We start from the raw sequence: 27,101 nt of genomic DNA on the forward strand, positions 1-27,101 counted from the left end.
GCGGACGGCGCCCAGAGCCGGGCCTGGGGCAGCCTGCGTGCGGGAGGCAGGAGGCGGCGAGGCAGAACTGAATGCGGGGGGGGGGGGGGCGAGGCCTGCGAGGAGCCAGGCCAGGAAGGCCGGCGGGAGTGGGGGCTGTCTCGGACGCGGGGAAGCAGGGTCGCGGACACGGGGAGAGTGGGGAGCCGCCAGAACTTTCCAGGGGGCTCCGGGAGGCGCGGCGGCAGCCTAGGGCTCGCGCGGGGCGGGCAGTGCGGCCGGGCGCGGGACGCGGGCCCCTCCCGGCCAGCGCCTGCGAAATCCCGAAGTCGCGGGGGCATCCCCGCACTCGCCCAGCCCGCGGGAGGCGGGGCCGCCCCACGCCCCGCCCGGAACGCCTCCGCGCCGGAAGTGGTCCCCTGCTAAGTTTCCGGGTACCCGGAGCGTCATCGCGGCGCTCCCGGAAGTGGCCCGGCGGGGGCGCGCCCGGCCCGTGCGCCCGCCGGGGCACCGCCATGACCAGCGAGCTGGACATCTTCGTGGGCAACACGACCCTCATCGACGAGGACGTGTATCGCCTCTGGCTGGACGGCTACTCAGGTCTGCGGGGAGCCCGCCCGGGGCCGAGGTTTGGAGGTCGGGGCCGGCAGGGGGGAGCTGATGCCGGCGCCCGGTCCGCAGTGAACGATGCGGTGGCCCTGCGGGTGCGCTCGGGGATCCTGGAGCAGACGGGCGCCACGGCGGCCGTGCTGCAGAGCGACACCATGGACCACTACCGCACCTTCCACATGCTGGAGCGCCTGCTGCACGCGCCGCCCAAGCTGCTGCACCAGCTCATCTTCCAGATCCCGCCCTCGCGGCAGGCGCTGCTCATTGAGAGGTGCGCACCCCGGGCCAGGCAGAGGGGCGGGGCCCCGGCCTGCCAGCCCCCCCCAGGGCTCAGGGTGCCCTCTGCTCACACAAGGTACTACGCCTTCGACGAGGCCTTCGTGCGGGAGGTTCTGGGCAAGAAGCTGTCCAAGGGCACCAAGAAGGACCTGGATGACATCAGCGCCAAGACGGGCATCACCCTGAAGAGCTGCCGCAGGCAGGTGGGCAGCGACCCCCATAGCCGGTGCGCCCCGCCTTCGCCCACGCGGCCTCGCCCCGGCCTCACACTGGCGTCTCCCGCCCCCTTTTGTCCCTTCCAAGCCGTTCCCCACCCTGTGGCCAGGGTGATCCTTAGGGAAGCCCGGGTCTGACGGTGGCTTCCCGCCACCCTGTACCTTGATTCCCACTGCCTCCTGCCCGCCTCGGCCTTGGCCTTGGCCTTCGGGCTCGCCTGTCGTCCGGGCCACGCATGCGTCCCCAGCCCGCTCACCTTGCCCTTCCCTGGAGGGCACTGATCTCGGCCCACGAACACCCGGGACAAGGATCCACGGCCTTTTCAGCCGTGCCAGGGAGAGCCCTGCCCCTGGGCCTCCGCTGCCTCTCTGGTGTCTCCTGTGAGCTCCCCGTGTTCCTGGGGCTTAGCCGGGAGCGTGGTGTCTCCCGTGGGCTGGAACTCAGACAGGAGCGGGTCCGCGCTTGTCCAGGGCCAGACGGCGGAAGCTGATAAGCCTGCCGTGGATGGGCGACTAACGTGGATGGGCAACTAACGGAGACTAGTTCACTGAAGAACTGATGGGCGGGGCAGGGAGAGGGGAGAGGGAGGGGCCAGTGGGGGCAGGGAGGGGGAGAAGGAGGGGCCAGTGGGGGCAGACAGGGGGAGAGGGAGGGGCCAGTGGGGGCAGGGAGAGGGGAGGGAGGGGCTCTGGGGGCAGGGAGGAGGAGAGGGAGGGGCTCTGGGGGCAGGGAGAGGGGAGAGGGAGGGGCCAGTGGGGGCAGGGAGGGGGAGAGGGAGGGGCTCTGGGGGCAGGGAGGGGGAGAGGGAGGGGCTCTGGGGGCAGGCAGAGGGGGAGAGGGAGGGGCCAGTGGGGGCAGGGAGGGGGAGAGGGAGGGGTCAGTGGGGGCAGGCAGAGGGGAGAGGGAGGGGCCAGTGGGGGCAGGGAGGGGGGAGAGGGAGGGGCTCTGGGGGCAGGGAGGGGGGAGGGAGGGGCCAGTGGGGGCAGACAGAGGGGAGAGGGAGGGGCCAGTGAGCGGCTCCGTGGGTGGCTCTCCGGCTCAGCCCCGCTCAGCCCCGGCCCGCCCGCCCCCTGCAGTTCGACAACTTCAAGCGCGTCTTCAAGGTGGTGGAGGAGATGCGGGGCTCCCTGGCGGACAACATCCAGCAGCACTTCCTGGTCTCCGAGCGCCTGGCCAGGTGAGGGGCCAGCCCCCCCACCCCTGTGACCTGTGACCTCCTGGCTGTGCTCCCACTTCCGGTCTGCGCTCCCCCCCCCCCCCCCCCCGCCATGGCTGTGACCTGTGACCTCCTGGCTGTGCTCCGACTTCCGGTCTTCGCTCTGGATCAGACCGAGCCCCCGGGGTCTGATGCTGTCCCACCCCGCCATGGCTGCAGCTCCGCAGGGAGTGACCTGGGCAGGGAGGGCTGGCAGGGAGTGCAGCCCCGAGGGCACCGCCCTGCGCTCCGTGCAGGGACTACGCCGCCATCGTCTTCTTTGCCAACAACCGCTTTGAGACGGGGAAGAAGAAACTACAGTATCTCAGCTTCGGAGACTTCGCCTTCTGTGCGGAACTCATGATCCAGAACTGGACCCTCGGAGCCGTCGGTGAGCCCCGCCGCCCTGGTCCCCACCTGCCGGGGCCCGCCGCCCTGCCTGCCGTCCGCCGAAGGTCCCCAGGTCCCCGCGCGGTCCTGGAGCCTCCATCCACCCACGCACGCGGGGGGCCGCCCCTCCCCCCCCCCCCGGACTCCGCGGTGAGGCAGGGGTGAGGCGGGCGCAGCGTGCTCTCGCCCTCCGCATCTCTGCCTTCTGGGCCTCCCGCAGACTCCCAGGTGGATGACATGGACATGGACCTGGACAAGGAGTTTCTCCAGGACTTGAAGGAGCTCAAGGTGCTAGTGGCCGACAAGGACCTCCTGGACCTGCACAAGAGGTGACCCCGGGCCCCCGGGCGGCGCCTGAGGGGGGGCTGCGGTGGCCCTGGGCGTGACGCGGTCGTCCTGCAGCCTGGTGTGCACCGCCCTCCGGGGGAAGCTCAGCGTCTTCTCCGAGATGGAAGCCAACTTCAAGGTCTGTGGCCCACCCAGCCCCTGTCCCTTGCAAGGGCCCAGCCCCTGTCCCTTGCAAGGGCGTCTTCAGCCTGCGGCGCACTGCTTCTGTCCGACACGGACCGGCAGGTGGCGCTGCTGCGCGCTCTGCCCGCCTGCGGGGGCCGGCTCCTGGGGCGGGACTGGGCTGACGGAGGGAGGGGCTGCCCCTCCCCCAGCCTCTGTGCCCAGCCCCCAGCTCCTGGGCAGAGGGCAGAACTCCCAGACTCCCCGCCCACAGAACCTGTCCCGGGGGCTGGTGCACGTGGCCGCCAAGCTGACCCACAACAAGGACGTCAGGGACCTGTTCGTAGACCTCGTGGAGAAGGTCAGCAGAAGCCGCCCGCGCCTTCCTCCCCCGGCCTGGCCTGGCCTGGGCTGCCCGGCGCCAAATACTCCCTTGGGCCTACAGTTCGTGGAACCCTGCCGCTCCGACCACTGGCCGCTGAGTGACGTGCGGGTCTTCCTCAACCAGTATTCGGCGTCTGTCCACTCCCTGGATGGCTTCCGGTGAGAGAGCCTGGCCCTCCTGCCCGGCTGGCCTCCCCAGGCCCAGCCCTCCTGGGGGTGGGAGTTGTGTGGCTCAGAGTCCCAGCCCCGCCCCTGAGAGGCTGTGTGGCCTTGGGGGGGTTACTTAACCCCTCTGATCCCGTATGTAAACTGGGGCCATAATGAATCAGTTGAGGCCGACTGCGTCCAGGGCGAGGGGCGCACGTCAGCTGTCCTGTGGCTGTCCCGTCACAGGCACCAGGCCCTCTGGGACCGCTACATGAGCACCCTGCGTGGCTGCCTCCTGCGTCTCTACCATGACTGAGCCCTCGGCGCCGACAATAAAGTTGCCATGAGTTTGCAGACTGCTGTGGCTCGCAGGCAGGAGCCCGGGCTGTGCAGGGTGTGCACCTGGGGCCAGGGAGCCGCTGCGCTGCGCGTGCCCACTGCGCTGCCCTGGTTTTATTGAAGCTGGAGGGGGGCGGGGCCTCGGGCGGGCGGGGGAGGGGCAGCCGCAGGCTGAGAGGCGCGGGGCGGCCGGCGGGTCACGGAGGGCAGGAGACCGGGGGCTTCTTCACGGGCCGGTCCACGCGCGCCGACACCGGGTACTTGGTGATGCCGCAGGCGTTGCTTCCTCGGTGCAGCCGGAAGTAGCCCTAGGAGGCGGGGCGACGTCAGGGCACGGGTTCTGCCCCGCCCCCCGCCCCGCCCCCTCCCCCGATCACACTCACCTCCTCCCCCCAGGCAGGCCCCCAGGAGTTCTTCAGGATCCAGTAGGGGATGGAGTGGCGGGGGCGGGGGCGGGACGGGGACCGCAGCCTCTCCGCCTGCTGCCCCTCCTCCGCCGTGCTCCGGCCAAAGCCCACCAGCAGGACAGAGTGGTCCACGTACTGGGGGTCGCAGGTGGCGGGTGTGGCCCTGATCACACCCTTCTTGTAGTGCTGTGGGGCCGGAGCAGAGGTCAGCAAGGGGCCACCTGTCCTGGGCGCCCCTCCCCCCGCTCTCCCCCTTACGTGCAGGAGTATCCGGTTGATGGTCACGGTGATGGGGCCCTGCGTGGCCAGGTACTGGGCTATTACTGAGGGCAGAGGGTGGGGTGCGTGAGGCCCTGCCCACTCCCGGCTGGGGCGTCTCCCCGGCCCCGCCCCGCCCCCTGTCGGTGAGGACTTGCGTCAGGCCCCGCCCGCCTGCCCGCCTGCCCGCCTCGCTCACTCTGCTCGTCGTCACGTAGCATGAGGAAGTCCTGGATCCAGGCCACCTTCTTGTACCTCTTGGCCAGGCACCGGTGGGCTCTGACGGTCCCCTCGAAGGGGTAGTCCTTCTCACTGGCCAGGCCGCCTGCACGAGGAGGGGACAGAGCGGGAGACTCCCCCGTGCCCCCGCCCCTCCCCCGCCCGGCGGGTACTCACTGTTGTTGAGGACCGTGATGAACGCATCCCAGACGAAGCCGCCCTTGCAGCCGTCACCACAGCGGCCACAGTCGAGCATCTCTGGTGCAGGAGGGGGCGACGTGTGTGTGTGTGTGTGTGTGTGTGTGTGTGCGCGCGCGCCCTCCCCGTCACCATGCCCCGCCCTACCCTGCACCCACACTTGCACTGAGTGGCTGTGTGTGCGTGCCCACGCCCTCCCCGTCACCATGCCCCACCCTACCCTGCACCCACACTTGCACTGAGTGGCTGTGTGTGTGTGCCCACGCCCTCCCCGTCACCATGCCCCGCCCTACCCTGCACCCACACTTGCACTGAGTGGCTGTGTGTGCGTGCCCACGCCCTCCCCGTCACCATGCCCCGCCCTACCCTGCACCCACACTTGCACTGAGTGGCTGTATCTGATGGCCCACGCCCTCCCCGTCACCATGCCCCGCCCTACCTTGCACCCACACTTGCAGAGTGGCTGTGTGTGCGTGCCCACGCCCTCCCCGTCACCATGCCCCGCCCTACCTTGCACCCACACTTGCAGAGTGGCTGTGTGTGCGTGCCCACGCCCTCCCCGTCACCATGCCCCGCCCTACCCTGCACCCACACTTGCAGAGTGGCTGTGTGTGCGTGCCCACGCCCTCCCCGTCACCATGCCCCCCCCACCCTGCACCCACACTTGCACTGAGTGGCTGTGTCTGATGGCCCACGCCCTCCCCGTCACCATGCCCCGCCCTACCCTGCACCCACACTTGCACTGAGTGGCTGTGTGTGCGTGCCCACGCCCTCCCCGTCACCGTGCCCCGCCCCTACCTTGCACTGACACTTGCACTGAGTGGCTGTGGCTGATGGCCCACGCCCTCCCCGTCACCGTGCCCCGCCCTACCCTGCACCCACACTTGCACTGAGTGGCTGTGTCTGATGGCCCACGCCCTCCCCGTCACCATGCCCCGCCCTACCCTGCACCCACACTTGCACTGAGTGGCTGTGTCTGATGGCCCACGCCCTCCCCGTCACCATGCCCCCCCCACCCTGCACCCACACTTGCACTGAGTGGCTGTGTGTGCGTGCCCACGCCCTCCCCGTCACCATGCCCCGCCCTACCCTGCACCCACACTTGCACTGAGTGGCTGTGGCTGATGGCCCACGCCCTCTCCATCACCATGCCCCCCCCACCCTGCACCCACACTTGCACTGAGTGGCTGTGGCTGATGGCCCACGCCCTCTCCGTCACCGTGCCCCGCCCCTACCTTGCACTGACACTTGCACTGAGTGGCTGTGGCTGATGGCCCACGCCCTCCCTGTCACCATGCCCCGCCCTACCCTGCACCCACACTTGCACTGAGTGGCTGTGTGTGCGTGCCCACGCCCTCTCCGTCACCGTGCCCCGCCCCTACCTTGCACCGACACTTGCACTGAGTGGCTGTGGCTGTGGCTGATGGCCCACGCCCTCCCTGTCACCATGCCCCGCCCTACCCTGCACCCACACTTGCACTGAGTGGCTGTGGCTGATGGCCCACGCCCTCCCCGTCACCGTGCCCCGCCCTACCTTGCACCGACACTTGCACTGAGTGGCTGTGGCTGTGGCTGATGGCCCACAGGGCCTCGATGTTGCCCGCCGCCGCCATGGCCCAGCAACATTTGCAGTCTCTCTGGCGGGGAAGAGGAGGGGCCGGGGAGTGGCGTCCAGGCCCTGCCCTCTGCCGCCCCTCAGGTCGGGCTGGGCCGCCAGGGGGCACACACCTGGTCCCTGATGGGCGAGATGACGCCGGCTGCCTTCCGCCAGTCACAGGTGGGGGGCAACGGCGTCCCCCGCTCTTCAGACCCCACCTCTCTGCCCACGCTGGGCACCCCTCCGGCTGCCCTCTGATGCCCGTAGAGCTGGCCAAACTCCTCCTCTGGGGACAGACAGGTCACAGTTTTGACCCCTTCTCCGTAGTCTGTCCCTCCCGCTCCAGCCAGCCACATCCTTGCCACTTGGGTCCGTCCCATGATGCTCTGGGAGGCAGGAAGGCGAGAAGCGTGGCCCTAGAGAGGCCACGTTCTGGCCGGCCTTTCCCCGCACCTCCTGCCTCTGGCCCCAAGCTGCACTGGGCAGCGGGCCAGCGGAGTCCCCGCCCTTGCGCTCTGGGGTTTGGGACAAGCACCCAGGCCTCTGGCCCTTAGGGTCCCTCCCAGGGAAGCGACGGTAGAAGGCCTGTTCTGTCCATCTGTGGTAACCCTGGGGGAGGCTCTTCCCCGCCCCCCACCTGTGGGCCAGGAGGGCCGCAGTACCTGTGAGGTCACTGAACCGAGTCACCCCAAACTCAGCTGTGCCCAGGTCCTCCTCCTGCAGCCGCTGAGCCCGGGCCAGGTTGTGGGCGAAGATGTGCAGGCGGCGAGCGTGCTCTAGACCAAATGTGGGCTGTGCAAGACTGGCTGAGGGCCCTCGCGGCAGGAAGTGGCCGCTGCCTGGGCGCCCTCCCCACTGGGGCTTTTCCTGTGGCCTCAGCACCCACTGCAGACACACAGCTAAGGAAGGGGCACCAAGCCCACCCGGGGTCAGGCCTCAGCACCCACTGCAGACGCCCAGGCTAAGGAAGGGGCCCCAAGCCCACCCGGGGTCAGGCCTCACAGCACCCACTGCAGACACACAGCTAAGGAAGGGGCACCAAGCCCACCCGGGGTCAGGCCTCAGCACCCACTGCAGATGCCCAGGCTAAGGAAGGGGCACCAAGCCCACCCGGGGTCAGTTCCCAGAGGCAGGAGTCGCCTAGCCTGCGGCTAAGGCGGGTGGGGGGCATGGGGGCAGGGTGACTAAAAGGAAAAGGTGGGCAGCTTCCTCTTCACACTTCTCCCTGCAGGTGTGAGCCCCCACCTGGCGGGGGAGGGGAGGATGGGGCAGCCTGGACTGAGAGCCCCCGCAGACCCCCTTACGGGGTGGGGGCGCTATCCAGTGAGAGGGCAGGAGCAGGGCTGGCATTTTGGGGGCTGGGGGAGAAGGAAGTCCCCGTCTTGAGGACAAAATGGGTATCCTTGGATGTCCGCTGAGACTGCATGGGTGAGTGGTGGTCCCTCCCCCGGCCTGGAGTGACAGGGAAGTGGTCTTGGAGCTGCCACCTGCTCCCAGGTTCAGAGCAAAGACATCCTGTACCCACTCGTGTGTCCAGGAAACCAGGAAGTGCGCCCTCAGCCCTGCCACCATCTTGCTCAGAGCCCTTGGCGCAGCCAGTTCCCTACCCTGAGCCCCGATTTTTCCATCTGTTGAATGGGGGAAGGGTCGGACCGGAGGTGTGTGCCCGGGATACCTGCGGCGCTCGCGTAGCTGCGGTTGAACTGGATCTGGAACAGCGTGAAGGCTTCCTTCAGCCCCAGTGGTTGGGGACCGGGGTCCTGGAGAGGAGCCGAGGGCAGAAAGGGGTGAGGTGCTGGGATCCCAGCCCTGCAAGGACTGGGCTGGGCCAGCCAGCAGCTGCCTCCGTCCCCTGCGTGAGCCTGGGCAGCGGGCGAGGCAGCCTCGGCCACCCAAGACCAGGGATGGCAGCCTGGTTGTTCCTGGAGCGGTGACCCCAAGCATGGAACTGCCGGGGGAGGGGGGAAGGGCTGGTGGGCACTCTTACCTGGGCCCCGAGGGCATCCTTGGCCTGGACCAGGCCTGCCACCCACAGGGCCAGGAGGCAGCAGGGGAGCTGGGCAGCTGGTGCCATGGTGGTGCAGCCCGGAGTGCCTGGGCAGGAAGCCCCGCAGACCAAGTCAGAGAGGTGGGGAGGGCGGAGCTGGGGAAACCACCAAGGGGGAGGCAGGCTGGGGTCGGGGTCGGGGTGGGGGGACCCGAGAGCACAGGAGCTGTTCAGTCCCCGCCCCCCCTCCCTTCCTGCCTGTCCCCTCCTCCCGGCCCACACCCCAAAGCTGCCTTTGGGGGCCAGGAAAGCAGATCCTAAGCCAGCAGTGACAGGAAGTGTGGGGGCTGCCAGCGCCAACAGGCCCCTGACAACTGAGAGAGGCCCCCGGGCAGCCAGTGCAGTCAGCTCAAGGGCCGCCTCCTTTGGAAATTTATTTATTTATTTTAAAGACAGAGGTAGAGACAGAGAGGAGAGACAGAGAGGGAGAGAGGTCTTCCACCCGCTGGTTCCCTCCCCAGATGGCTGCTGCAATGGCCGGAGCTGAGCCAGTCCAGAGCCAGGAGCTTCTTCCAGGTCTCCCATGTGGGTGCAGGGACCCAAGCACTTGGGCCATCTTCCACTGCTATCCCAGGCCACAGCGGAGAGCCGGATCGGAAGTGGAGCAGCCGGGACTAGAACCGGCGCCTGTATGGGATGACGGCACTGCAGGCCAGGGCATTAACCCGCTGCGCCACTGCACCCTCTGCTCCCCAAGTGTAACCTGCATGAGCCCGTCCGTGTGGCATCAGGCTCCCAATGGCCATGCCACGGCGTGTCCAGTACGCCTGTGTCCGAGCGCCCAGGACGAGACAGGGCCTGCAGCGGGCTTGGGGTGGGGGCGTTGGTCGACAGAGCTGTTTGTCAGGGGTTTTGCCCAGGGAAGGGCAAGTCCAGGGAGCAGCACGTGGAGGGGCACCTGTTACTGCTGCTGGTGCTAAGCGGATGCCGGGGGAAGTGTCCTCTGACAGCAGAGATGGGTGTCTGCCTAGGGCTCCCCGGGGTGAGAGAGAGAGGGGGGAGGGGGGAGGACGCTCCAGCCTGAGCTGCCAGGCTGCGCGCCCTGTCCTAAGCCGAGGGACTCCTCTGTTTGACAAAAGGCAAGGGTGCCTGTGCTGAAGGGTGCCGGGGCGGGGCGCAGCCAGCAGCGGGCTCAGCGGTCATGGCGCTGCTTGAAGAGGCCTGCGTTCCCCCGTCGGTGCCCGGGCTGCGCACCCCGCTCTGGCTTCCTGTGACGCACACCCGCGAGGCAGCAGGGGTGCCTCAAGCAGCTGGGCCCTGCCGCCCACCAGGACACCTGGGTTGGGCCTCTGGCTCCTGCTGTGGCCTAGCCCAGCCCTGGGGATGGTAGCACTCTTTCTGTCCCTCAAGTAAATACATAAAAATTTTCAAAAGAAATGGGTAGACTGCCCCGTGGTTCTATCCAGACGCCAGGTTCAGGCCGCGAGCCAGTCTGGTGCTGTGTGTGGCCTGTGATTAAGGCCCTGGGTCGTCCTGCAGAGCTGGAGCAGCGTCCTACCACCTGTCTTGTGCGGGAGACGTCCCCTGTGATCCCCTCCCCCCCACCCCTGAACGTGAGCTCTGGGAGGCCAGGTGGTCCTGGTCCCTTTAGCCAGTGCTGGTCCCTGGTGCCTAGCACAGGGTCTATTTAGTTCTTAATTTATTTAGGTAGAATTAGAGAGAGAGAGAGAGGTCATCCATCTGCTGGTTCACTCCGCAAATGGTCGCAACAGCCGGAACTGGGCCATTCTGAAACCAGGAGCCAGGAGCTTCTTCCGGGTCTCCCATGTGGGTGCAGGGGCCTGAGGACTTGGGCCATCTTCTTTTCTCTCTCTCTCTCTTTTTTTTTTTTTTTTTTACAGGCAGAGTGGACAGTGAGAGAGAGAGAGACAGAGAAAGGTCTTCCTTTGCCTTTGGTTCACCCTCCAATGGCTGCCGCGGCCGGCACGCTGCACCGCGCTGATCTGAAGCCAGGAGCCAGGTGCTTCTCCTGGTCTCCCATGGGGTGCAGGGCCCAAGCACTTGGGCCATCCTCCACTGCACTCCCGGGCCACAGCAGAGAGCTGGCCTGGAAGAGGGGCAACCGGGACAGAATCCGGTGCCCCGACCAGGACTAGAACCTAGTGTGCCGGCGCCGCAAGGCAGAGGATTAGCCTAGTGAGCCGCGGTGCTGGCAGGCCATCTTCTACTCCTTTTCCCAGGCCATAGCAGAGAGCTGGATCGGAAGAGGAGCAACCAGGCCCATATGGGCTGCCGGTGCCACAGGTGGAAGCTTAGCCCACTACGCCCGAGCAGCAGCCCCTAATTTAGTCTTTCCCTCACAGCTCCTGGCTGGTACCCAGAGGCCTCCCCACCTAGGAGGAGTGCCCGACTTCTTAGGAGAGACCCCCAACAGGGTGAGGCTTGGGAGGGGCCCAGTGCAGAGCTGGTGAGGGCGGGGCCGATCCCTGGGCCCCCAGAGCCTGGGAGGGTCATTCTGCAGAGCCGCTTCCAAGAGGTGGGCTCACTTGGGCCTGCAGAGCACCAAGATGGAGGTTCAAGTTCAAGTCTGAGTCATGAACGGTGCACTGAGCCATTCCCGCTGGGCCTGTGCTCCCAGCTCTGAAGTGGCAGTGGCTGTTCTCAGGAGGGGCTGGCCTGGAGGGGGGAACCTCGTGGAGCACCTGGCTAGCACCCAGTGCGCCTTCAGACTGTGCCCTCGATGCTCTGACCTGGGGCAGAGAGCCCTGGAGTCCCCGCGTCGGCCAGACTTGAGTTCAGATTCTGCCCCGGGCCAGGTCTCTCGGCCTCCCTCAGCCGGGACACTGGTGCCTTCCCTGGCTTGGCAGAACCACGGCCCCAGCTCTGTGCAGCTGCCTGGAATGGTTAGCTCTTGAGAATCAGGATCTAGTGTTATTTTCAGATTTATTTATTATTTGAAAGGCAGAGGGCCGGCGCCGCGGCTCACTAGGCTAATCCTCCGCCTTGCGGCGCCGGCACACCGGGTTCTAGTCCCGGTCGGGGCGCCGGATTCTGTCCCGGTTGCCCCTCTTCCAGGCCAGCCCTCTGCTGTGGCCAGGGAGTGCAGTGGAGGATGGCCCAAGTGCTTGGGCCCTGCACCCCATGGGAGACCAGGAGAAGCACCTGGCTTCTGGCTTCGGATCAGTGCGGTGCGCCGGCCGCAGCGCGCCGGTTGTGGCAGCCATTGGAGGGTGAACCAATGGCAAAGGAAGACCTTTCTCTCTGTCTCTCTCTCTCACTGTCCACTCTGTCTGTCAAAAACAAACAAACAAACAAAAAAACAAAACAAAACAAAAAAACTCTCTCTCTCTCTGCCTCTCCTCTCTCTGTGCAACTCTGACTTTCAAATAAATAAATAAATCTTAAAATAAAAGGATTATTCTTTTAAAAAAAATTAAAATAATAATAATAAAAAAAGAAAGGCAGAGTTACAGGGTGTGTGTGTGGGGGGGATCTTCCATCTACTGGTTCACTCCCCAGATGGGGCTGACCAGGCCAAAGCCGGGAGCCTGGAGCTTCATCCGGGTCTCCCACACAGGTGCAGGGGCCCAAGCGCTTGGACTGTCTTCTGCTGCTTCCCAGGCCACAGCAGAGAGCTGGTCAGAAGCGGAGCAGGCAGGACGGGAACTGGTGCGGCGCTCACAGGGAACTGAAGTCACTGCAGGGGGCGGCCTAACCCGCGGGACCACGGCACCACGGCGCCACGGCCAGGAGCTAGTGCTGTTTCAATAACAGCTGTGTTGATCTGTGATTCACACACTACGAAGTGTGCATGGGTTTTTAGTATATTTGCGTGGATGCAAGCGTTCACTACTACACTCAGAGCATTGTCCTTCTTTCTAAAGAAGTCGTATATCGCCAAGTCACCCCCACTTTCCCAACCAGCATTAATCTGGTTTCTGTCCGGATCGACTTGCCTGTTCTGGTCACTTCCTACAAGTGGACAGTGTGGCCCTCCTGTCTGGTCCCTCTCGCTGAGTGCAAGGTGTCCAAGGCTCAGCCCCCTGGCAGCCTGTGTCGGGCTGGGTTCCTGCTCACGCCTGGACAACCCTCCACGTGGGGGTGTGCTACCCACTGGTTGACTGACCCTGGTGGGGTTGCTGCTACATTCCAGCGCTCTGAAGCCCGCAGCGCGGTGCTGCTATGAGCAGACTTTCGGTGAGTAGCTGTCGCCCGTCCAGTCTCTGGGGAGGGGCGGGTGTGTACCTTTCGCCCGTCCGGTCTCCCGGGGCGGGTGTGTACCTGTCGCCCGTCTAGTCTCCCGGGCGCATACCTGGGAGCGAACCTGCCTGGTAACATCTGGGGACACAGCCGGATGGTGTTAGCAGCTGCAGCCTAGGAGGGCTGCGAGTTCTCCGCACCCTCGCCAACACTCGTGAACGCTTGGTTTTCAAGAATTCGGACTTCGGGCTTTCTTGCCCCAGCCCCTGGGCAGGTGGTAGGAATGCATCAGCCTGAGCCCCACCGGGTCAGTTGGGGGCGATCGGGGGGTCAAGCAGGGATGGGGAAGGGACGGGAAGACCCGACTGTTCCCGCTCGCAGCCTGCGGGGTGCCGGGAGCCCTGCACACGCGGCCCTTTCCCGTCTGGCCCAGCCCTGAGACGTGGGCAGCGCGAAGCCCCGCCCCTTCCTGGGAGTCGAACCCTCCCGGGCTCCGCCCCGGCCACGCCCTCCGCTGGGGGAGGGGTCGGAAGCCGAGTGGGGGGCGCGGGCGAGAGGAGGGTCGCGAAGGCGTTGGCACCGGAGCCTGGCGTCCCTGGCCCCCGAGTGCACCCTGTCCCTGCTTCGCGGGGGCCTGCCATTCATTTGGGGCCAAAAGGGACCTGCGCCCCCGCCCCCGACCTCGGCTTGGAGGGCTGAGCGCGGGGGCGGGGGAGGCCGTGCAGGAGCGCAGGGACCACCTGGCGGGAGATGGCGGGGCGGGGGGGGGGGTAGAAGGGAGAGATGGGCAGCTCTGCTCCCGGGACCCGGGAGCGTCTCGTGCCGGGGCGAGGGTCGGGGGCCCGGGGTGAAGTTTTGGGGACGTCTGGAGTGACGGTCTGGGGGCACAGAATACAATTCTGGGGGGGTCGAGTGAGGGGATGGAGGCCCCAGGGCTGGGTGGGGCCTCGGATCCTACCTTCGGGGAGGCTCAGAATGAGGGTCTGGGGGTGCGGGACTGAGCAGTGGGTGCGCAGAAAGGAATTCTGCGCGCGTAGGTAGCAGCCAGGTGCGCGGGATGACGTTTCTGATGAGGGCCTGCCCCCCCCCCCGAGTGAGTCTGGGGGCTTGGCATCCAGGTCCATGGCACCACGATCGAGCGCTGGGGGACCCTGGCCCGGCGCCGGGAGGCGGCTCCGGGAGGCGCCGCGGGGGACCGGGCGGGGGCCTGCGGCCGCCGGCCGGGGGCGGAGAAGCGGGGGGTCGGGGTCCCTCCCCCTGGCGCGGGCTCAGGAATCCGCCGAAGGGCGGGCGGAGGCGCCGGGGTGGGCCGCACCGCGGCGGGCGGGCGGGCGGGGGGCGCTTCCTGGGGCCGCGCGTCCAGGGAGCTGCGCCGTCCGCCCGTCCGTCCGCCCGCAGGCACTGTTGGAGCCGCCGGAGCCGCGGGGGCGTCGCGGCCGAGTGAGTGGCGGCCCGTGGGAGGGGGGCGCGGGCCGGAGTCTCGGCAGAGTCGGCGGCCGCCGGGCCGAGAGGCCCGCACCGCCAGGGAACCGGGCGGGGGCGGAGTGGGCCCGGAACCCGGGCCTACGAAACGAGTGGGCCCCGGGTCCTGCGGGGCTGCAGGGCCCCAGGCTCGGACCTGAGCCGGAGCTGGCGGGGCCGGGGCCCGGTGCGGGGGGATGGGCGGCCGTGGCAGAGGCCCCTGACCCGCCCGCCCCCTCCCGGCCGCAGGATGCTCCCCTTCGCCTCCTGCCTCCCTGGGTCTCTGCTGCTCTGGGCGCTGCTGCTGCTGCTCTTGGGGGCAGCGTCACCGCAGGACTCCGAGGAACCGGACAGCTACACGGTGGGGACAGCGGGGGCGGGTGGCCTACCACTGGGAGACCAGGGTCCCCGGAGGCTGTTCTTGGGGGAGATTCGCCCCCCCAGCCCGGCCGGTAGAGCAGCTGGGGGCCGTTGTTTGGAACAGACTGGGAGGGTGGCCCAGGCTCAGGCCCTGCTATTGGCCTGGCCAGTTGGAGGGGACCCTGGGTGACCACTGCAGCCTCCGGTTTCCTTCCAGGAATGCACCGATGGCTATGAGTGGGACCCAGACAGCCAGCACTGCCGGGGTGAGTGTGACAGGGGGACCAGCCCCCCAGGAGCAGGGACCAGAGCCCAGGGGGCCTGTGCTCTACCCAGCCCAGCAGGGCAGGGCGGCCCCTCCCTCTCCAAGAACCCCGGTAACCCTGTCCCCCCCCCCCGGGGTAGATGGGAGAGCCACTGGGGGAGCCCCGGAGCAGCTGGTCCCATGGAAGGCTTTGCCCCATCGCAACCTGGGAGGGCGGTGTCCACGGGGGGGGGGGGGCTGCAGATCACTGCCCGGCTGAGCCAGGGCCAGGACCCCCTTGGAGGCAGCGTGGGGGCAGCAGTGGCAACCCCTTCCCCACTTCCAGCCTGTGGCGGGGCCGTGTGGAGGGGAGGGGTCCTGGGTACACCAGGCTGCCTCAGCTTGTGGAGCTCAGGGAGGGCCAAGCGGGCTCCTGCCTCGCCCCCCCCGCCCCGCCCGGGGCCGGCCCCCCTCCCGGGACCGGCTGTGCCGAGCAGGCCGCCTCCCGCAGATGTGAATGAGTGCCTGACCATCCCCGAGGCCTGCAAGGGCGAGATGAAGTGCATCAATCACTACGGGGGCTACCTGTGTCTGCCGCGCTCCGCTTCCGTCATCAACGACCTGCACGGCGAGGGCCCCCCGCCGCCTGTGCCCCCCGCTCAGCACCCCAACTCCTGCCCGCCAGGCTATGAGCCCGACGAACAGGAGAGCTGCGTGGGTGAGTCCCTCTGGGCCCGGGTGTCCCATGCTGTCGCCGCGCTTCTCGCAACTTGGGCTCGCGTTCTTGCGTTGCTCCAAGCCCTTACTGATGGCTCCTGGGGGCCACCAGGGGCTGCCCGGCCCCTCATCCAGGCCCTCGCTGTGTCCGGGGCCAGTCCCAGGGGACCCTCCCCTCACGTGCTGCAGAGACCCTGCAGGAGCCTTGATCTGGACTGCACCCCTGGAAGCCGCGGGCCCTGGCGGGGGGTGTCCTGGGATCAGGGTCGCTGGGGGCTGAGGGTGTGGACAGAGCCTTGTCTCCTGCTGCCTCCCAGGCTGGTGGGCGGGTGGGAGGGGTCTCCTGTGCCCTCGTGGTGGCTTCTGGACTGCGTCCTCCCACGCTGGGTGCCTGCCTCGCCGGATGGCGTGAGCGACCCCAGGCGGAGGCTCAGGGGTGTCTGCTGCAGATGTGGACGAGTGTGCGCAGGCCTTGCACGACTGTCGGCCCAGCCAGGACTGCCACAACCTGCCTGGCTCGTACGAGTGCACCTGCCCGGATGGCTACCGCAAGATCGGGCCGGAGTGTGTGGGTGAGTGCGGCCAGCAGCCTGTCTGTTCCTGAGCCCCCAACTCCAGCCCACCCCCGGGCGTCACCCCAGCCCCCGGCCCCCTCTGCCTTCCTGCCATCAGACACAGAGGACTGCATGGACACCGTGTGTGTGCGCATGCGCATGTGTGTGTGTGTGTGTGCCTGTGCGTGCGTGCGTCCTCTGGCTGGCTGGCCCCGTCCAGCTGCCCAGAGACATCCGGGTCTGTGGGCAGTGAGGCCTCGAGTGGGGGCCCCACTGACTGGCGCCTTCCGCGGCCTCCCTCCCCGCCGCCGTCGCAGACGTTGACGAGTGCCGCTACCGCTACTGCCAGCACCGCTGTGTGAACCTGCCCGGCTCTTTCCGCTGCCAGTGCGAACCGGGCTTCCAGCTGGGGCCCAACAACCGCTCCTGTGTGGGTGAGGCTGGGCCAGGCCGGGCTCCTGGGGCCCCCGGGGCTGGGAGGTATGAGCTGGGGGAGCGCCCTTGGCGGCCAGCCCAGACTGCCCCTCTGCTTTTGTCCCGGCACCCCCAGATGTGAACGAGTGCGACATGGGCGCCCCGTGTGAGCAGCGCTGCTTCAACTCCTACGGGACCTTCCTGTGTCGCTGCCACCAGGGCTACGAGCTGCACCGCGACGGCTTCTCCTGCAGCGGTGAGCTCAGCCCTGCGCGGGCTCCCCCAGCGGCGGCCAGGGTGCCCCCACGTCCCGTCCACTGTGGACGGACGCGCGCCCCTGCAGGGTGCTGCACCCCGGGCTGGCCACAGGGCACTCCCAGCCTGGGACGGAGGACAGAGAGGCTCAGGAGTGCTGGAACGGGGGTCAGGCCGCACAGGGGCAGTCGCTGGTCTGAGCCTGTTTCCCTGCCGTAGGGGGGTCCTCTCAAGGGTTAAGTGGGACGAGGACAGTGGAAGCCGCAGTGCCCCAAGACGAACTGTCACTTCTCCAGAACCTGCCCCGTACAGTGCACCTCCTTACCTACCTGGGCCTGCGGAAACGTGGGCCCAGGACAGGTGTTGGAGAGGACGGAGAAGACCCTGCTTGAGCTGCCCATGCCTCGTACCTGAATACCTGAGTCCGAGCCCAGCTCCACTCACAGTCCCAGCTCCCTGCTAATTGGTGCCCTGGGAGGCAGCAGGTGGAGCCGCCGTAGCTGGGTGTCTGTCACTCACACGGGAGACCTGCACTGAGCTCTGGGCTTCCCTGACCCCCGGCTGTTGCAGCTCTTTGGGGAGTGAACTACGAATGGAAGGTTTCTGTCTCTATGCCTTTCAAATAAAATGAAAATGAAATAAAAAACAGAAAGAAAGAAAATGGTCTGCATGTGTAGCCCCCTGGGGGGTTTCAGGATTTGCAAACTAGGTCCCTCATGATCCCTCTAGTCTGACCTGTGCAAGTTTTTTAAACATATTTTTGTTTATTTGAAAGGCACAGTTATGCACACACAGGGTATATACACAGAGATTTTCCATCTGCTGTTCATTCCCCAAATGGCCGCTACAGCCAGGGCTGGGCCAGGCTGGGTTAGGAGCCTGGAAGTTCACCCAGGTCTCCCACGTACATGGGTGCAGGGGCCCGAGCACTTGAGCCATCGTCCACTGCTTTCCCAGGGGCGTTGGCAGTGAGCCGGATCGGAAGTGGAGCAGCCGGGATTTGAACCGGCACCTGTATGGGAGGCCAGCATTGCAGGTGGCGGCTTTATCCTCGGTACCACAGCGCCAGCCCCTCATTCACTCATTCTAAAGGCAGGGGAAGCGGGGTTCCCCAAAGTCCATCTGAGCCTGCAGACGCCCTGAGCTTCTTTGTCGTGGGGCCGGGCCGTCCAGGGGCAGGACTGGGAGCCCTTCTGTGACCCCTGTTGCCCTTTACTGGGGCGGAGGGCCTTGTCTCATCTCTGCCTCCCCACGTTCAGCCCGACACGTGATGGGCCCTGGCAGTAAGCCTTGTGGGGCTGACCCGTGAGGCCTGCCCCGGGCCCGGGGTCCTCACCCCCAGCCTTCCGCAGATATCGACGAGTGCAGCTACTCCAGCTACCTCTGCCAGTACCGCTGTGTCAACGAGCCGGGACGCTTCTCCTGCCACTGCCCGCAAGGCTACCAGCTGATGGCCTCACGCCTCTGCCAAGGTACGGCCTGCCCAGGTGGGGCAGGCAGGGGCGTGGGGGGCTGGCGGCCTGACGCTTCTGCCCCCTCCCCGCAGACATCGATGAGTGTGAGTCCGGTGCACACCAGTGCTCTGAGGCCCAAACCTGTGTTAACTTCCACGGGGGTTACCGCTGCGTGGACACGAACCGCTGCGTGGAGCCCTACGTGCAAGTGTCAGACAAGTGAGTCCCTGCTGTGCCAGCAGAAACTACAACACCCAGAAGGCTTTGGGGTGGACTGCTGCCCGCTTGAGCGGATGAGTGCCCACAAGGGCTGATGGGAGTTGTAGTCTTTCATGGCTAAACCCTGCCCACAGTTCCAGGGGAATGGAGCAGGTGGGCCAAGTTTCGGGGCCGGGGTGGGGGCCTGGGAAGATGAGCTAGGACTTCATTTGTGTCCCGCGCCTTGGGGTCTCTAGCCGCTGCCTCTGTCCGGCTTCCAATCCCCTGTGTCGAGAGCAGCCTTCGTCCATCGTGCACCGCTACATGAGCATCACCTCCGAGCGCAGCGTCCCTGCCGACGTGTTCCAGATCCAGGCCACGTCTGTCTACCCCGGCGCCTACAACGCCTTCCAGATCCGCGCCGGGAACTCACAGGGAGACTTCTACATCAGGGTAAGGCTCTCCCTCACCCCCAGCCCTCGGCTGAATTCCGGAAGCCTGGAGTGGGAGACGGTTCCCGTGGTTCCGTGCCATGCCCCGCCCCCGGGGAGGTGGGGCCTCTGTAGGGAGGTGGGGCTGCTCCCCGGGGCGGGGGGAGGGGGGAGGGGGTTAGGCCTGGTATGGTGTCTACCATCCGACCTCAATTTCCTCACCCATAAAACAAGGGAATGGTGTTGGGGGCTCGTGCAGGGGTCTGGGGCCAGAGGATGCAGCCCTGCTGGTGGGGCTGTAGGTGAGGGGGTCCACAGAGCAGTGCAAGTCTGAAGCCCAGGGCCCTCGTGTGCGGTTTGTCTGCGGTCCGTGCTTGGGTTTTACTTATTCATTTTTTTTCCCTCTAAGGATTTATTTATTTGAAAGAGTTAGACACACAGAGAAAAAGATATTCCACTGGGCTGGGCCAGGCCAAAGCCAGGAGCTTCATGCGGGTCTCCCACGTGGGTGCAGGGGCCCAAGCACCTGGGCCACCTTCCACTGCTTTCCCAGGCGCATTAGCAGGGAGCTGGACTGGAAGCGGAGCAGCCGGGACTCAAACCAGCACCCATATGGGATGCCGGCGTCATAGGCAGCTGTTTTTCCTGCTACGGCACGCCAGCTATTTAAACTTTATTTATTTGAAGTTAGAGGGAGAGAGAGAGAATCTTCCATCTGCAGGTTCACCCCCTCCCCACATATCTGCAACTGCCAGGGCGGGGCCAGACTGAAGCTAGAAGCCAGGAACTCCCTCTGGGTCTCCCATATGGGCGGCAGAAACCCGTGCACTCAGGTCTCCCGGGGGACTAGCAGGAGCCGGAGCCAGGCACTCCCCTGTGGGACGCGGGTGCCCCCCGCAGGGCCTTCACCTGCTGTGCCACTGCGCCTGCCAGTTTTTTTTTTTTTTTATTTCTGGGAAGTGGGTGCTTCAAAGGGGAGTCTGCCCGCTCCAGTCACCAAAGGCCTCACCACCCCGCGGCGTCACACCTGGCCTTGAGCCCTGGTTGGACAGAACCGGCTGGGGGGGGCACCTGTGGCTCCCCGAGGGCGGGAGGGGAGGGGAGACGGTGACTGGAGCAGGGTCCCGGAATCCAGGCTGACCCAACCCGTGTGCCCTGCAGCAAATCAACAATGTCAGCGCCATGCTGGTCCTTGCCCGGCCGGTGACAGGCCCCCGGGAGTACGTGCTGGACCTGGAGATGGTCACCATGAACTCCCTCATGAGCTACCGGGCCAGCTCCGTGCTGAGACTCACCGTCTTCGTGGGGGCCTACGCCTTCTGAGGGGCGGGTGGGGGCGCGGGGTGACTGCTCCGCTCACGTGCAAGATGCCGTTGTGAGGGGCAGAGAGGGACAGGCAATAAAGGGACAAAGGAGGAGCCCTGCTGGCCGAGGCCGCCGGGGAGGGGCGGGGCTGCCCCCAGAGGGAAGGAGGGGAATGTGCAGACTGAAGTGCAGTAGGCCTGGCTGGCCCCCTGCAGGGACCTGCGGACACCCCCCCCCCCACGACGGACAGCGCCACGGGCCCAGTCCCAGCTCCGGGCCAGGCCTCGGACAGCCCTCGCCGCTCCCTGGGCCTGTGTTCTAAGTTATAAAGGAGGCAACTGCTTGCTGTGGTCTTCCACTCTTCTTTCCCAAGCCAGAGAACCTCGCAGCAGCGGGACTCTGCTCAGGGACCATCCGCTCCTGCAAACCAGGTCAAGGTCGCCGCGCACTGCGGCCCCAGGCCCGGGAGCCCCAGGCCTGGAGGACTCGCTCTAACGACTGCTGGGCCCACGCGCCCCCCACACACCGAGGCTGCAGACTTCATTTTTATTGTGGCCCGAGGCCCTGGTTAAAAGGCCTGGGAGGGAGGGAGGGAGGGAGCCGGGGCTCTGCCTCCCGGCACAGCTCAGGTCAGCGGGCCGCAGCTGCAGTAGAGCTGGGATAAGGTCCTGCTCAGAACAGGCCCCAGGTTCCTGCAGGAAGAGGGGCAGGTGAGGGCCCCCTGGGCCCAGGGCAGCCCCGCCCCGCCCCTGCCGCGCCCCGCCTCCTGGCCTCACCTCTGCAGACGCCCGCACTTGACGGTGCTAAGCAACATCTCCTGCTCCTTGGGGCTGCTGCAGGCATCATAGGCGGCCAAGAGGCTGCGGGGGGGGGGGGGGCGGGGGCTGACCTCAGGGCTGGCCCCCCCGGGAGGGCTCTGGGCCTGCTGGCGGGAGGCTGTGAGCTTCCCACGCCTGGCATTCAAGGTCCCGCTCCGTCCCACCTGCCCCCTCCTTGGGGAACACGGGGCAGAACCAGCAGTAGTTCCCACAGCGGCTTCCCCCACCCCTGCACCCAGTCTCCCTCCCGCCCGTGGCCTCCCCCAGCGCCCAGGGCCCCGCTGCCCGCTGCAAGATCCCCGGGGTTCAGCCGGATCCGTCCATCCTGGGTCCACACGGCCCACACAGCCAGGCCCTCCCAACCCCAGGTGTTAGCTGAACTGGTCTGGGCGTGGGCCCTCGTGGACACCTGCCTGGACGGGGTGCTGTATCGATCCACCAGCGCCGCTGCCTTCTCCCCACTCACTCCACGCACCTGCATCAGCTGCCGCGCAAAGACCTCTCGCACGGACTGGGCCTGGGGGGGCGGGGGCGGTGTCAGAGGGGGCGGGGCCCGGCAAGGAGGAGCTGGGTGCGCGGAGGCAGTACCTTGTTCTTGATGGCTCCCGCGTTGAAGTCGCTGAAGGTGAGGAGTGAGCACAGGGGGTTCGGGCTGGGCCTGGTCTCGGATCCCGGGTCCCCGGGGGGCTCCCAGGGGCGGCTGCGTAGGGTGTGGCCCTAGAAGAAGGCGGCACTGAGGCCAGGCGGCAGCCCTCAGGGACCAACGCCCCGCAGCACGTGGGGGCCCAGGTACGGGCAGCGGCAGGCAGGTGGCCAGCTCACCTGATACAGACTCTGCAGGCCCCGAGTCATGAGGGCCAGGTAGGCCGCCGACTCCTTGATATCCGCCGTGCGCTTCACGAAGAAGCCATCGATGACCTAGCAGAGGGGACGGAGAGGCAGGGAGTTTCCCGCCCGAGCCCCGGGCCCAGGCGCCCCTGGCAGGGGCCGGCAGCCCGCCCCCGCTCACCTGGGTGTTGGTGACGGCCTGCAGCAGCGTGCTCTCTGGGAGGCTGAGGTTCTGGGCCCGGCCGTGCTCCTCCACCAGGTACACCCGGCGCCCCAGGCCGCAGCGCTTTAGCCGGAACTGGAAGGCAGGGGTGGGGCGGGGAGGGTCAGACATGGACACTGCGCCCTGGGCCCTCTCCGCCTGCCCTGGTCTCCATGGAGCCCCTGTGGAAATCAGCGTCAGACTCCACTCCCAGACGGCCGGGCCTGGTTCCTTGGAGACTGCAGGGCTGGGCACCCTGGGCTGCTGCCGTGCGTCCGGATGGGACCGCGGGGGTCTGACCCCGCTGAGGCGGCCCCAGGGCAGGGACGGGCGGGGAGTGCGGAGGCCAGGGAACCTTCTGCTCCCGGAAGCGGCCGTCCACGATGCTGCTGCACAGGTCGTCCAGCCGCTTGCGCTCCACGATGTGGTCCAGCACCAGCTCCCCTGGCCTTGCTGCGGAGAAGCCAGGGAGCGTCTCGGGGGCGCGTCCCCTGCCCGCCTGGCCCCGCCTCTGACACCTGCCCACCTTTACCTGGGTCCCTGGGCCGGGTCTCCTGGGCCACCCACACAAAGTCCCCAACGTGCAGCTTGCGCACCGTGTGGCTCACACGCAGCCGCTGGAGTTCTCGGAGTAGCTCGGGCCTGTGCCCCGCCCTGGTGGTGCAGAGGAGGCCAAGGTCAGGGCAGGCCAGCATCCCCTCCCCCCGCCGGCTCCCAGGCTGCCCCGCCTCACTCACCCCCTGGTCTCACCAACGTCCACACACAACAGCACCCTGTACTCCCCGGGCCCCAGCTCCAGCGCTGCCTGCTGGACACCCCCCGCGCTGGCGCCACTACGGGGGAGGGGGAGGGGGAGAGAGGTGGTGTTGGAGGCCAGAGCCCCCAGCGCCCCGGCTCAGCTGCAGGCGACAGAGCAGGGCGGGGCGGGGCGGCGGCTTCATTTCCAGGCCCCCTCCTCCCCTGCCCCTGCTCACAGCTCAGCCGGGGCCGCCCCTGGCACTGCCGGCTCCTCCCCGGGAGGCTGCTCGGGCCCCACGCCCGCGTCCACCGAGCGCGGTCCCGATTCAGCCAGCTTCTGGGCCAGCTCCAGGCCCTCCGCGGTGAGCGAGTACCTGGGAGGGGACACAACACAGCTCTGCCTTCTTCCCTGGCCCCTGGCAGGCTCTCGCCTGCCCCACGCTGGGCTGCGCCGGGCTGGCCTCCCGCAAACAAGCCCAGCGGCTCCCTGTGCCCGCCTTCCCGCTCCTGCCCCCGCCTTCCCGCCCCTGCCCGGTGCCACTTCCCAGGTCTGCGAAAAGCACCCTCTGGCACGCACTCCTCCCTCATCTTCCCGCTCACCACTCTAAGGCCTTCGAACCACTTCTCCCGCTGCCCTCACCCGCCCCTGCCTCCTTCACTCCCACACTCCCCAGCCGCCGCATCAGGTCTGGGAACTGCTGGGAGCCCACAGGGCCCATGAGTACGCCACGCCCACCGCCCCACCACGCTCACTGTCCCCCCCACGCCCACTGCCACCCACGCACACTGCCCCCGCCACGCTCACTGTCCCCACCACGCTCACCGCCTGGGTCACGCACACCGCCCCCACCACTCCCACTGCCCCGCCACGTTCACCGCCCCACCATGCCCACCGCCCCCCCCACACACTGCCCTGCCCTGCTCACTGTCCCCCCCCCACATACTGCCCCCGCCACGCTCACTGTCCCCCCCACGCCCACTGCCCCACCCCGCTCACCGCCCGGGTCACGCCCACTGCCCCTGCCACAAACACCATCTCCCCCACACCCACTGCCCCGCCCTGCTCACTGTCCCCCGGCAAGCTCACTGCCCGGGTCACGCACACTGCCCTGCCACGCTCACTGCCCGAGTCATGCACACTGTCCCCCCCGCCACGCCCACTGCCCCCCACCACGCTCACTGCCCCCCCCACCGCCCCGCCCCCCCGTGTCCGCACCTGGCTGGCTGGTGCGCCCTGAGCACCAGGTTCTTGTGGAGCAGGGAGCGGAGCGCTGGCCAGGACCGCGAGCTCCCGGGAGTGACCTGTGCGGCGGGAGGGGACGCTCAGAGCGCCGCGGCGCTGCCACGCGGGTCAGGCCCCGCGCCCGCGCCCTGGGCTCACCCTGGCGGCCATCTGAGCGCACCGCTGCAGCAGCTCCTCCTTGGTCAGGAAGCCTCGGCCCTCGGGGTTCTACGGCCAGCAGACACGCGGGGGCAGGCTCAGCGCCGGCCGCTCCGCGCCCGCCCCCGTGCCCGTCCCCCTCCCGGGGGCCCGGCACGCACCAGGTGCTCCTGGTACAGCAGCAGCAGCACCGCCCGGGCCCCTGAGTGCCGAGCCGGCCAGTAGCCACCGGAGCCGCCGGCCTGGGGCTGCGCCGAGGCCTGAAAGGCAGAGGGGGGCTGGGAAAGGGAGCCAGGCCCCCGGCCAAGCCACGGCTGCCCCACCTGTAAAACGGGCCGGGAGAGGGGTCGACCTCTAGAAATCGGGGCAGAGGCGGGAGGGGGTGCGGTAGGAGCAGTGGCAGGGGCTGGGAGTTACCTGCTGCCCCCCCAGCTCCCCCTCCCACTGAAGTCTGCCCGCGCAAGGACCCCACCGTGGCTTCCCTAAGTGGCTGAGCGTGGAGCTGTCGCCAGCTGTTCCCAACATCCCAAGTTACAGCCTAAAGCACTAACAGGGTGTCATTCGCCCCAAGCCAGGCAGCCGTGGTGAGAGCCGGACTCAGGCCTGCTAACGCCCCAAGCCCCTAGTGCCCGGCTCCCCCTGCGCCCTCCCCACCCCTCCTCACTGCCACGGGAGGGGCCTGGGCCTGGGCGGGCGGCCCTTCGCCGGGGGGACTCCTCGCTCCGGACGGTGAGCCCTGGCCATCGCCATCGCCATCGCCGCCGCCTGCGGGAGCGTAAGAGCGTCAGCCCCGCACCGCAGCTCTGAGGGTCCCGGGGTGCAGCCTGGAGACCCGCCAGCCCCGGGGCGAGCGGAAGCCCGAGCCCGCAGCCAGGCCATCGCGGCGGGCGCTCACCGCCGGACGCTCGGTGCTGGCGCAGCCGCTCCTCCAGCATCCTGCAGAGCCCGTCTCCGAAGTGCTGCAGGATCTTAGCTTCTTTCCCGCTGCGCAGGGGCAGTGGGTACCGCCGGAGGGAGCGCAGGGCCTGGCGGAGGCGGGCGGGAGGCCTCGGGTCAGGGCAGGTCGGTCCCGCCTGCCGGCTCGGCCCGCACCTGCCCCCGGCACCCACCTTCTGAAACACGAAGCGCGTGCGGCGCCCCCTGCTGGCCGCCTCGTCGCGCCACTCGGTGAGCCAGCGCACGAAGAGCGGGTTCGGGCACTCGGGCAGCGGGCGCTTCCGGCCCAGGCGGACCGGCGCCGCCATGAGCCCCGGCGCCCGCGGGGCCGGGCCGCCGCCAGGTCTGTGGCTGGATTCGAACACCTGGCTCGGGCAGGGGCTGAGGGCGGGAACCTCTGCAGTCACGTGGCCCAGCCCGACAGGCGCCTCCCGCCGCCCTCCCCGCCCCCGCGCGGCCCTCAGTGACCGGAGCCCAGCGCAGCCGCGGCCACCTCTCGCCTCGGTGCCCCCGCCCGGCCGCGGTCGGCTTTTCGGGCGCGCCCCGCCCAGGCCCCTGAGCCTCGACCCGCCCCTTCCTCCCACGGCGGATTCGAGAGCGGGGGCCCCACGCGCCCTCGGAGGAGGGCGGACAGCGCCCCTAGCGGCGAGGAGGACCGCCAGGCCCTGCCTCACCCCGGCCGAGCGGGGCAGCAGAGAGGGGGCTCAGAGAGTCCAGGAGACTGGGGGCGGGGGATAGCGGAGCGCAGGTGCATCTGTGGGTAGGGGGGTCAGAGGAGCGCAGGTGCATCTGTGGGAGGGGGCTCGAGGAGACTGGGGGCGGGGGACAGAGGAGCGCAGGTGCCTCTGTGGGAGGGGACTCGGGCAGAGTCCAGGAGACTGGCGGCAGGGGGTAGCGGAGCGCAGGTGCATCTGTGGGTATGGGGTCAGAGGAGCGCAGGTGCATCTGTGGGAGGGGGCTCGAGGAGACTCCAGGAGACTGGGGGCGGGGGACAGCGGAGCGCAGGTGCCTCTGTGGGAGGGGGCGTGAGGAGACTCCAAGAGACTGGGGGCGGGGGACAGCGGAGCGCAGGTGCATCTGTGGGAGGGGGCTCGAGGAGACTCCAGGAGACTGGGGGCGGGGGACAGCGGAGCGCAGGTGTCTCTGTGGGTAGGGGCTCTGGGGTGCGCGGCGGCGGAAGCCCTAGCTGGGCGGACTGGGGTGAGAGCAGAGGCGCTGTGTGCGTCCCGGCAGGTGTGGCGGCCAGAGGGGCGCACGTGAGCCGCTCCGGGGCTGAGGCTCCCCGGCTCGGGGGCTCGGTGGAGGCGCGGGACCCCCTTCCCCCCGCGAGGTTTGGAGATGGAACTCGGTGGCCCCAGGTTGAGCGACACGTAAGCAGGTGCTTCGGCGCAGGGAGGGGGAGCGGGCCCTGCTGGCGTCCGCAGCAGTCCCAGGTCGAGAGCGGGCGAACCCCAAGCAGGGGCGTGCGGGGCCCGGGACCCCCCGAGAGGGCCGGAGGGGCGGGCGCCGGGGCCCAGCCCGCCTCCCTCCCAGCACGGCCTTATAAGGAGCCCGAAGCCGGCGCCGCGGCCGGCTCCGCCCCCGCCAGGCTCATGTCCTAATAAGGACATCTAGGGCATCCCGCGGCCGGGGGCGGCCGCGAGCGCGTCTCCAGGGCGACTGCGGCCCCCTCCCCCTCCCGGGAAGCTGCGGGGCGCCCGGGGGTGGCGGGGCGCGGCCGCGGCCTGGTCCCCGGAGCTCCCCGGCAGGCGCCCCTGCTCGGGGGCCGCGGTGGGGGCCCGGGCCGAGGACATCCTCCGGAGCTCTGCTCTCCCGCTCGCTCGCGCCTCGGCTCTGCCCGCGTTAAACCGTGCACCTGTGCACCCGAGAGCCAGGCCCAAGTCTGGCCTCACACGCGTTTCCTCTCCTCACCGCCTGACAGCCCTGAATTTGCAAAACACCTGAAAATAAA

At 68.0% G+C, this 27,101-nt stretch overlaps 4 protein-coding genes across 6 annotated transcripts; 2 read left to right on the forward strand and 2 right to left on the reverse strand.

Annotated features, from left to right (window-relative positions):
* Positions 1 to 461: 461 nt before the first annotated feature.
* On the forward strand, positions 462 to 4,003 carry FIBP (FGF1 intracellular binding protein). The gene is made up of 10 exons (XM_070068304.2): positions 462 to 579; positions 661 to 859; positions 944 to 1,070; positions 2,160 to 2,260; positions 2,536 to 2,669; positions 2,889 to 2,997; positions 3,071 to 3,134; positions 3,393 to 3,479; positions 3,564 to 3,661; positions 3,896 to 4,003. The coding sequence occupies exons 1-10, from the start codon at positions 495 to 497 to the stop codon at positions 3,963 to 3,965; spliced, it is 1,074 nt and encodes a 357-aa protein (XP_069924405.1). The 5' UTR covers positions 462 to 494; the 3' UTR covers positions 3,966 to 4,003.
* Positions 3,998 to 8,763, reverse strand: CTSW (cathepsin W). 2 transcript variants are annotated; one of them, XM_089320615.1, is made up of 10 exons: positions 8,655 to 8,763; positions 8,343 to 8,427; positions 7,330 to 7,443; positions 6,799 to 6,953; positions 6,605 to 6,707; positions 5,050 to 5,130; positions 4,853 to 4,978; positions 4,654 to 4,718; positions 4,372 to 4,581; positions 3,998 to 4,296 (listed from the first exon to the last, which is right to left on the reverse strand). In XM_089320615.1, exons 1-10 carry the CDS (start codon positions 8,739 to 8,741, stop codon positions 4,186 to 4,188), a joined length of 1,137 nt encoding a protein of 378 aa, XP_089176741.1. In that variant the 5' UTR covers positions 8,742 to 8,763; the 3' UTR covers positions 3,998 to 4,185. The 2 variants fall into 2 exon arrangements, with proteins under 2 accessions (XP_089176741.1, XP_089176769.1); XM_089320643.1 differs by having other exon boundaries at positions 7,330 to 7,459.
* Positions 8,764 to 14,194: 5,431 nt separating this feature from the next.
* EFEMP2 (EGF-like fibulin extracellular matrix protein 2) lies at positions 14,195 to 20,590 on the forward strand. The gene is made up of 11 exons (XM_051827938.3): positions 14,195 to 14,294; positions 14,565 to 14,676; positions 14,893 to 14,941; positions 15,431 to 15,637; positions 16,086 to 16,208; positions 16,508 to 16,624; positions 16,741 to 16,860; positions 18,212 to 18,331; positions 18,406 to 18,532; positions 18,769 to 18,964; positions 20,104 to 20,590. The coding sequence occupies exons 2-11, from the start codon at positions 14,566 to 14,568 to the stop codon at positions 20,263 to 20,265; spliced, it is 1,332 nt and encodes a 443-aa protein (XP_051683898.1). The 5' UTR covers positions 14,195 to 14,294; position 14,565; the 3' UTR covers positions 20,266 to 20,590.
* A 189-nt stretch (positions 20,591 to 20,779) lies between these two features.
* On the reverse strand, positions 20,780 to 25,751 carry MUS81 (MUS81 structure-specific endonuclease subunit). Of its 2 annotated transcripts, none has more exons than XM_089320831.1 (16): positions 25,324 to 25,751; positions 25,110 to 25,239; positions 24,879 to 24,979; positions 24,376 to 24,474; positions 24,215 to 24,283; positions 24,050 to 24,135; positions 23,070 to 23,207; positions 22,833 to 22,928; positions 22,628 to 22,749; positions 22,451 to 22,548; positions 22,075 to 22,191; positions 21,888 to 21,983; positions 21,654 to 21,782; positions 21,479 to 21,582; positions 21,024 to 21,107; positions 20,780 to 20,939 (listed from the first exon to the last, which is right to left on the reverse strand). In XM_089320831.1, exons 1-16 carry the CDS (start codon positions 25,456 to 25,458, stop codon positions 20,873 to 20,875), a joined length of 1,671 nt encoding a protein of 556 aa, XP_089176957.1. In that variant the 5' UTR covers positions 25,459 to 25,751; the 3' UTR covers positions 20,780 to 20,872. The 2 variants fall into 2 exon arrangements, with proteins under 2 accessions (XP_089176957.1, XP_089176925.1); XM_089320799.1 differs by having other exon boundaries at positions 25,113 to 25,239; positions 25,324 to 25,532.
* Between the last annotated feature and the right edge of the window lie 1,350 nt (positions 25,752 to 27,101).

This window comes from Oryctolagus cuniculus, chromosome 1 (assembly GCF_051225735.1).
Source record: "Oryctolagus cuniculus isolate XC-2025 breed Fujian yellow rabbit chromosome 1, ASM5122573v1, whole genome shotgun sequence".
In the NCBI taxonomy this organism is placed as follows: domain Eukaryota; kingdom Metazoa; phylum Chordata; class Mammalia; order Lagomorpha; family Leporidae; genus Oryctolagus; species Oryctolagus cuniculus.

Excerpts from the sequence above, each read along its gene's own strand:
- FIBP (XM_070068304.2), top strand. The coding sequence starts at position 495 with ATGACCAGCGAGCTGGACATCTTCGTGGGCAACACGACCCTCATCGAC. Across the intron at positions 580-660 it reads CTGGCTGGACGGCTACTCAG|TGAACGATGCGGTGGCCCTG; the intron begins GTCTGCGGGGAG and ends CCCGGTCCGCAG. Across the intron at positions 2,670-2,888 it reads CTGGACCCTCGGAGCCGTCG|ACTCCCAGGTGGATGACATG; the intron begins GTGAGCCCCGCC and ends GGCCTCCCGCAG.
- CTSW (XM_089320615.1), bottom strand. The coding sequence starts at position 8,741 with ATGGCACCAGCTGCCCAGCTCCCCTGCTGCCTCCTGGCCCTGTGGGTG. Across the intron at positions 5,131-6,604 it reads AGTGCAAGTGTCGGTGCAAG|AGATGCTCGACTGTGGCCGC; the intron begins GTAGGGCGGGGC and ends CTCCTGCACCAG. Across the intron at positions 4,979-5,049 it reads CATCACGGTCCTCAACAACA|GCGGCCTGGCCAGTGAGAAG; the intron begins GTGAGTACCCGC and ends CTCCTCGTGCAG.
- EFEMP2 (XM_051827938.3), top strand. The coding sequence starts at position 14,566 with ATGCTCCCCTTCGCCTCCTGCCTCCCTGGGTCTCTGCTGCTCTGGGCG. Across the intron at positions 16,209-16,507 it reads GATCGGGCCGGAGTGTGTGG|ACGTTGACGAGTGCCGCTAC; the intron begins GTGAGTGCGGCC and ends CCGCCGTCGCAG. Across the intron at positions 18,965-20,103 it reads AGGGAGACTTCTACATCAGG|CAAATCAACAATGTCAGCGC; the intron begins GTAAGGCTCTCC and ends TGTGCCCTGCAG.
- MUS81 (XM_089320831.1), bottom strand. The coding sequence starts at position 25,458 with ATGGCGGCGCCGGTCCGCCTGGGCCGGAAGCGCCCGCTGCCCGAGTGC. Across the intron at positions 22,549-22,627 it reads GACCCGGCCCAGGGACCCAG|CAAGGCCAGGGGAGCTGGTG; the intron begins GTAAAGGTGGGC and ends GCTTCTCCGCAG. Across the intron at positions 21,108-21,478 it reads CGATACAGCACCCCGTCCAG|CCTCTTGGCCGCCTATGATG; the intron begins GCAGGTGTCCAC and ends CCCCCCCCGCAG.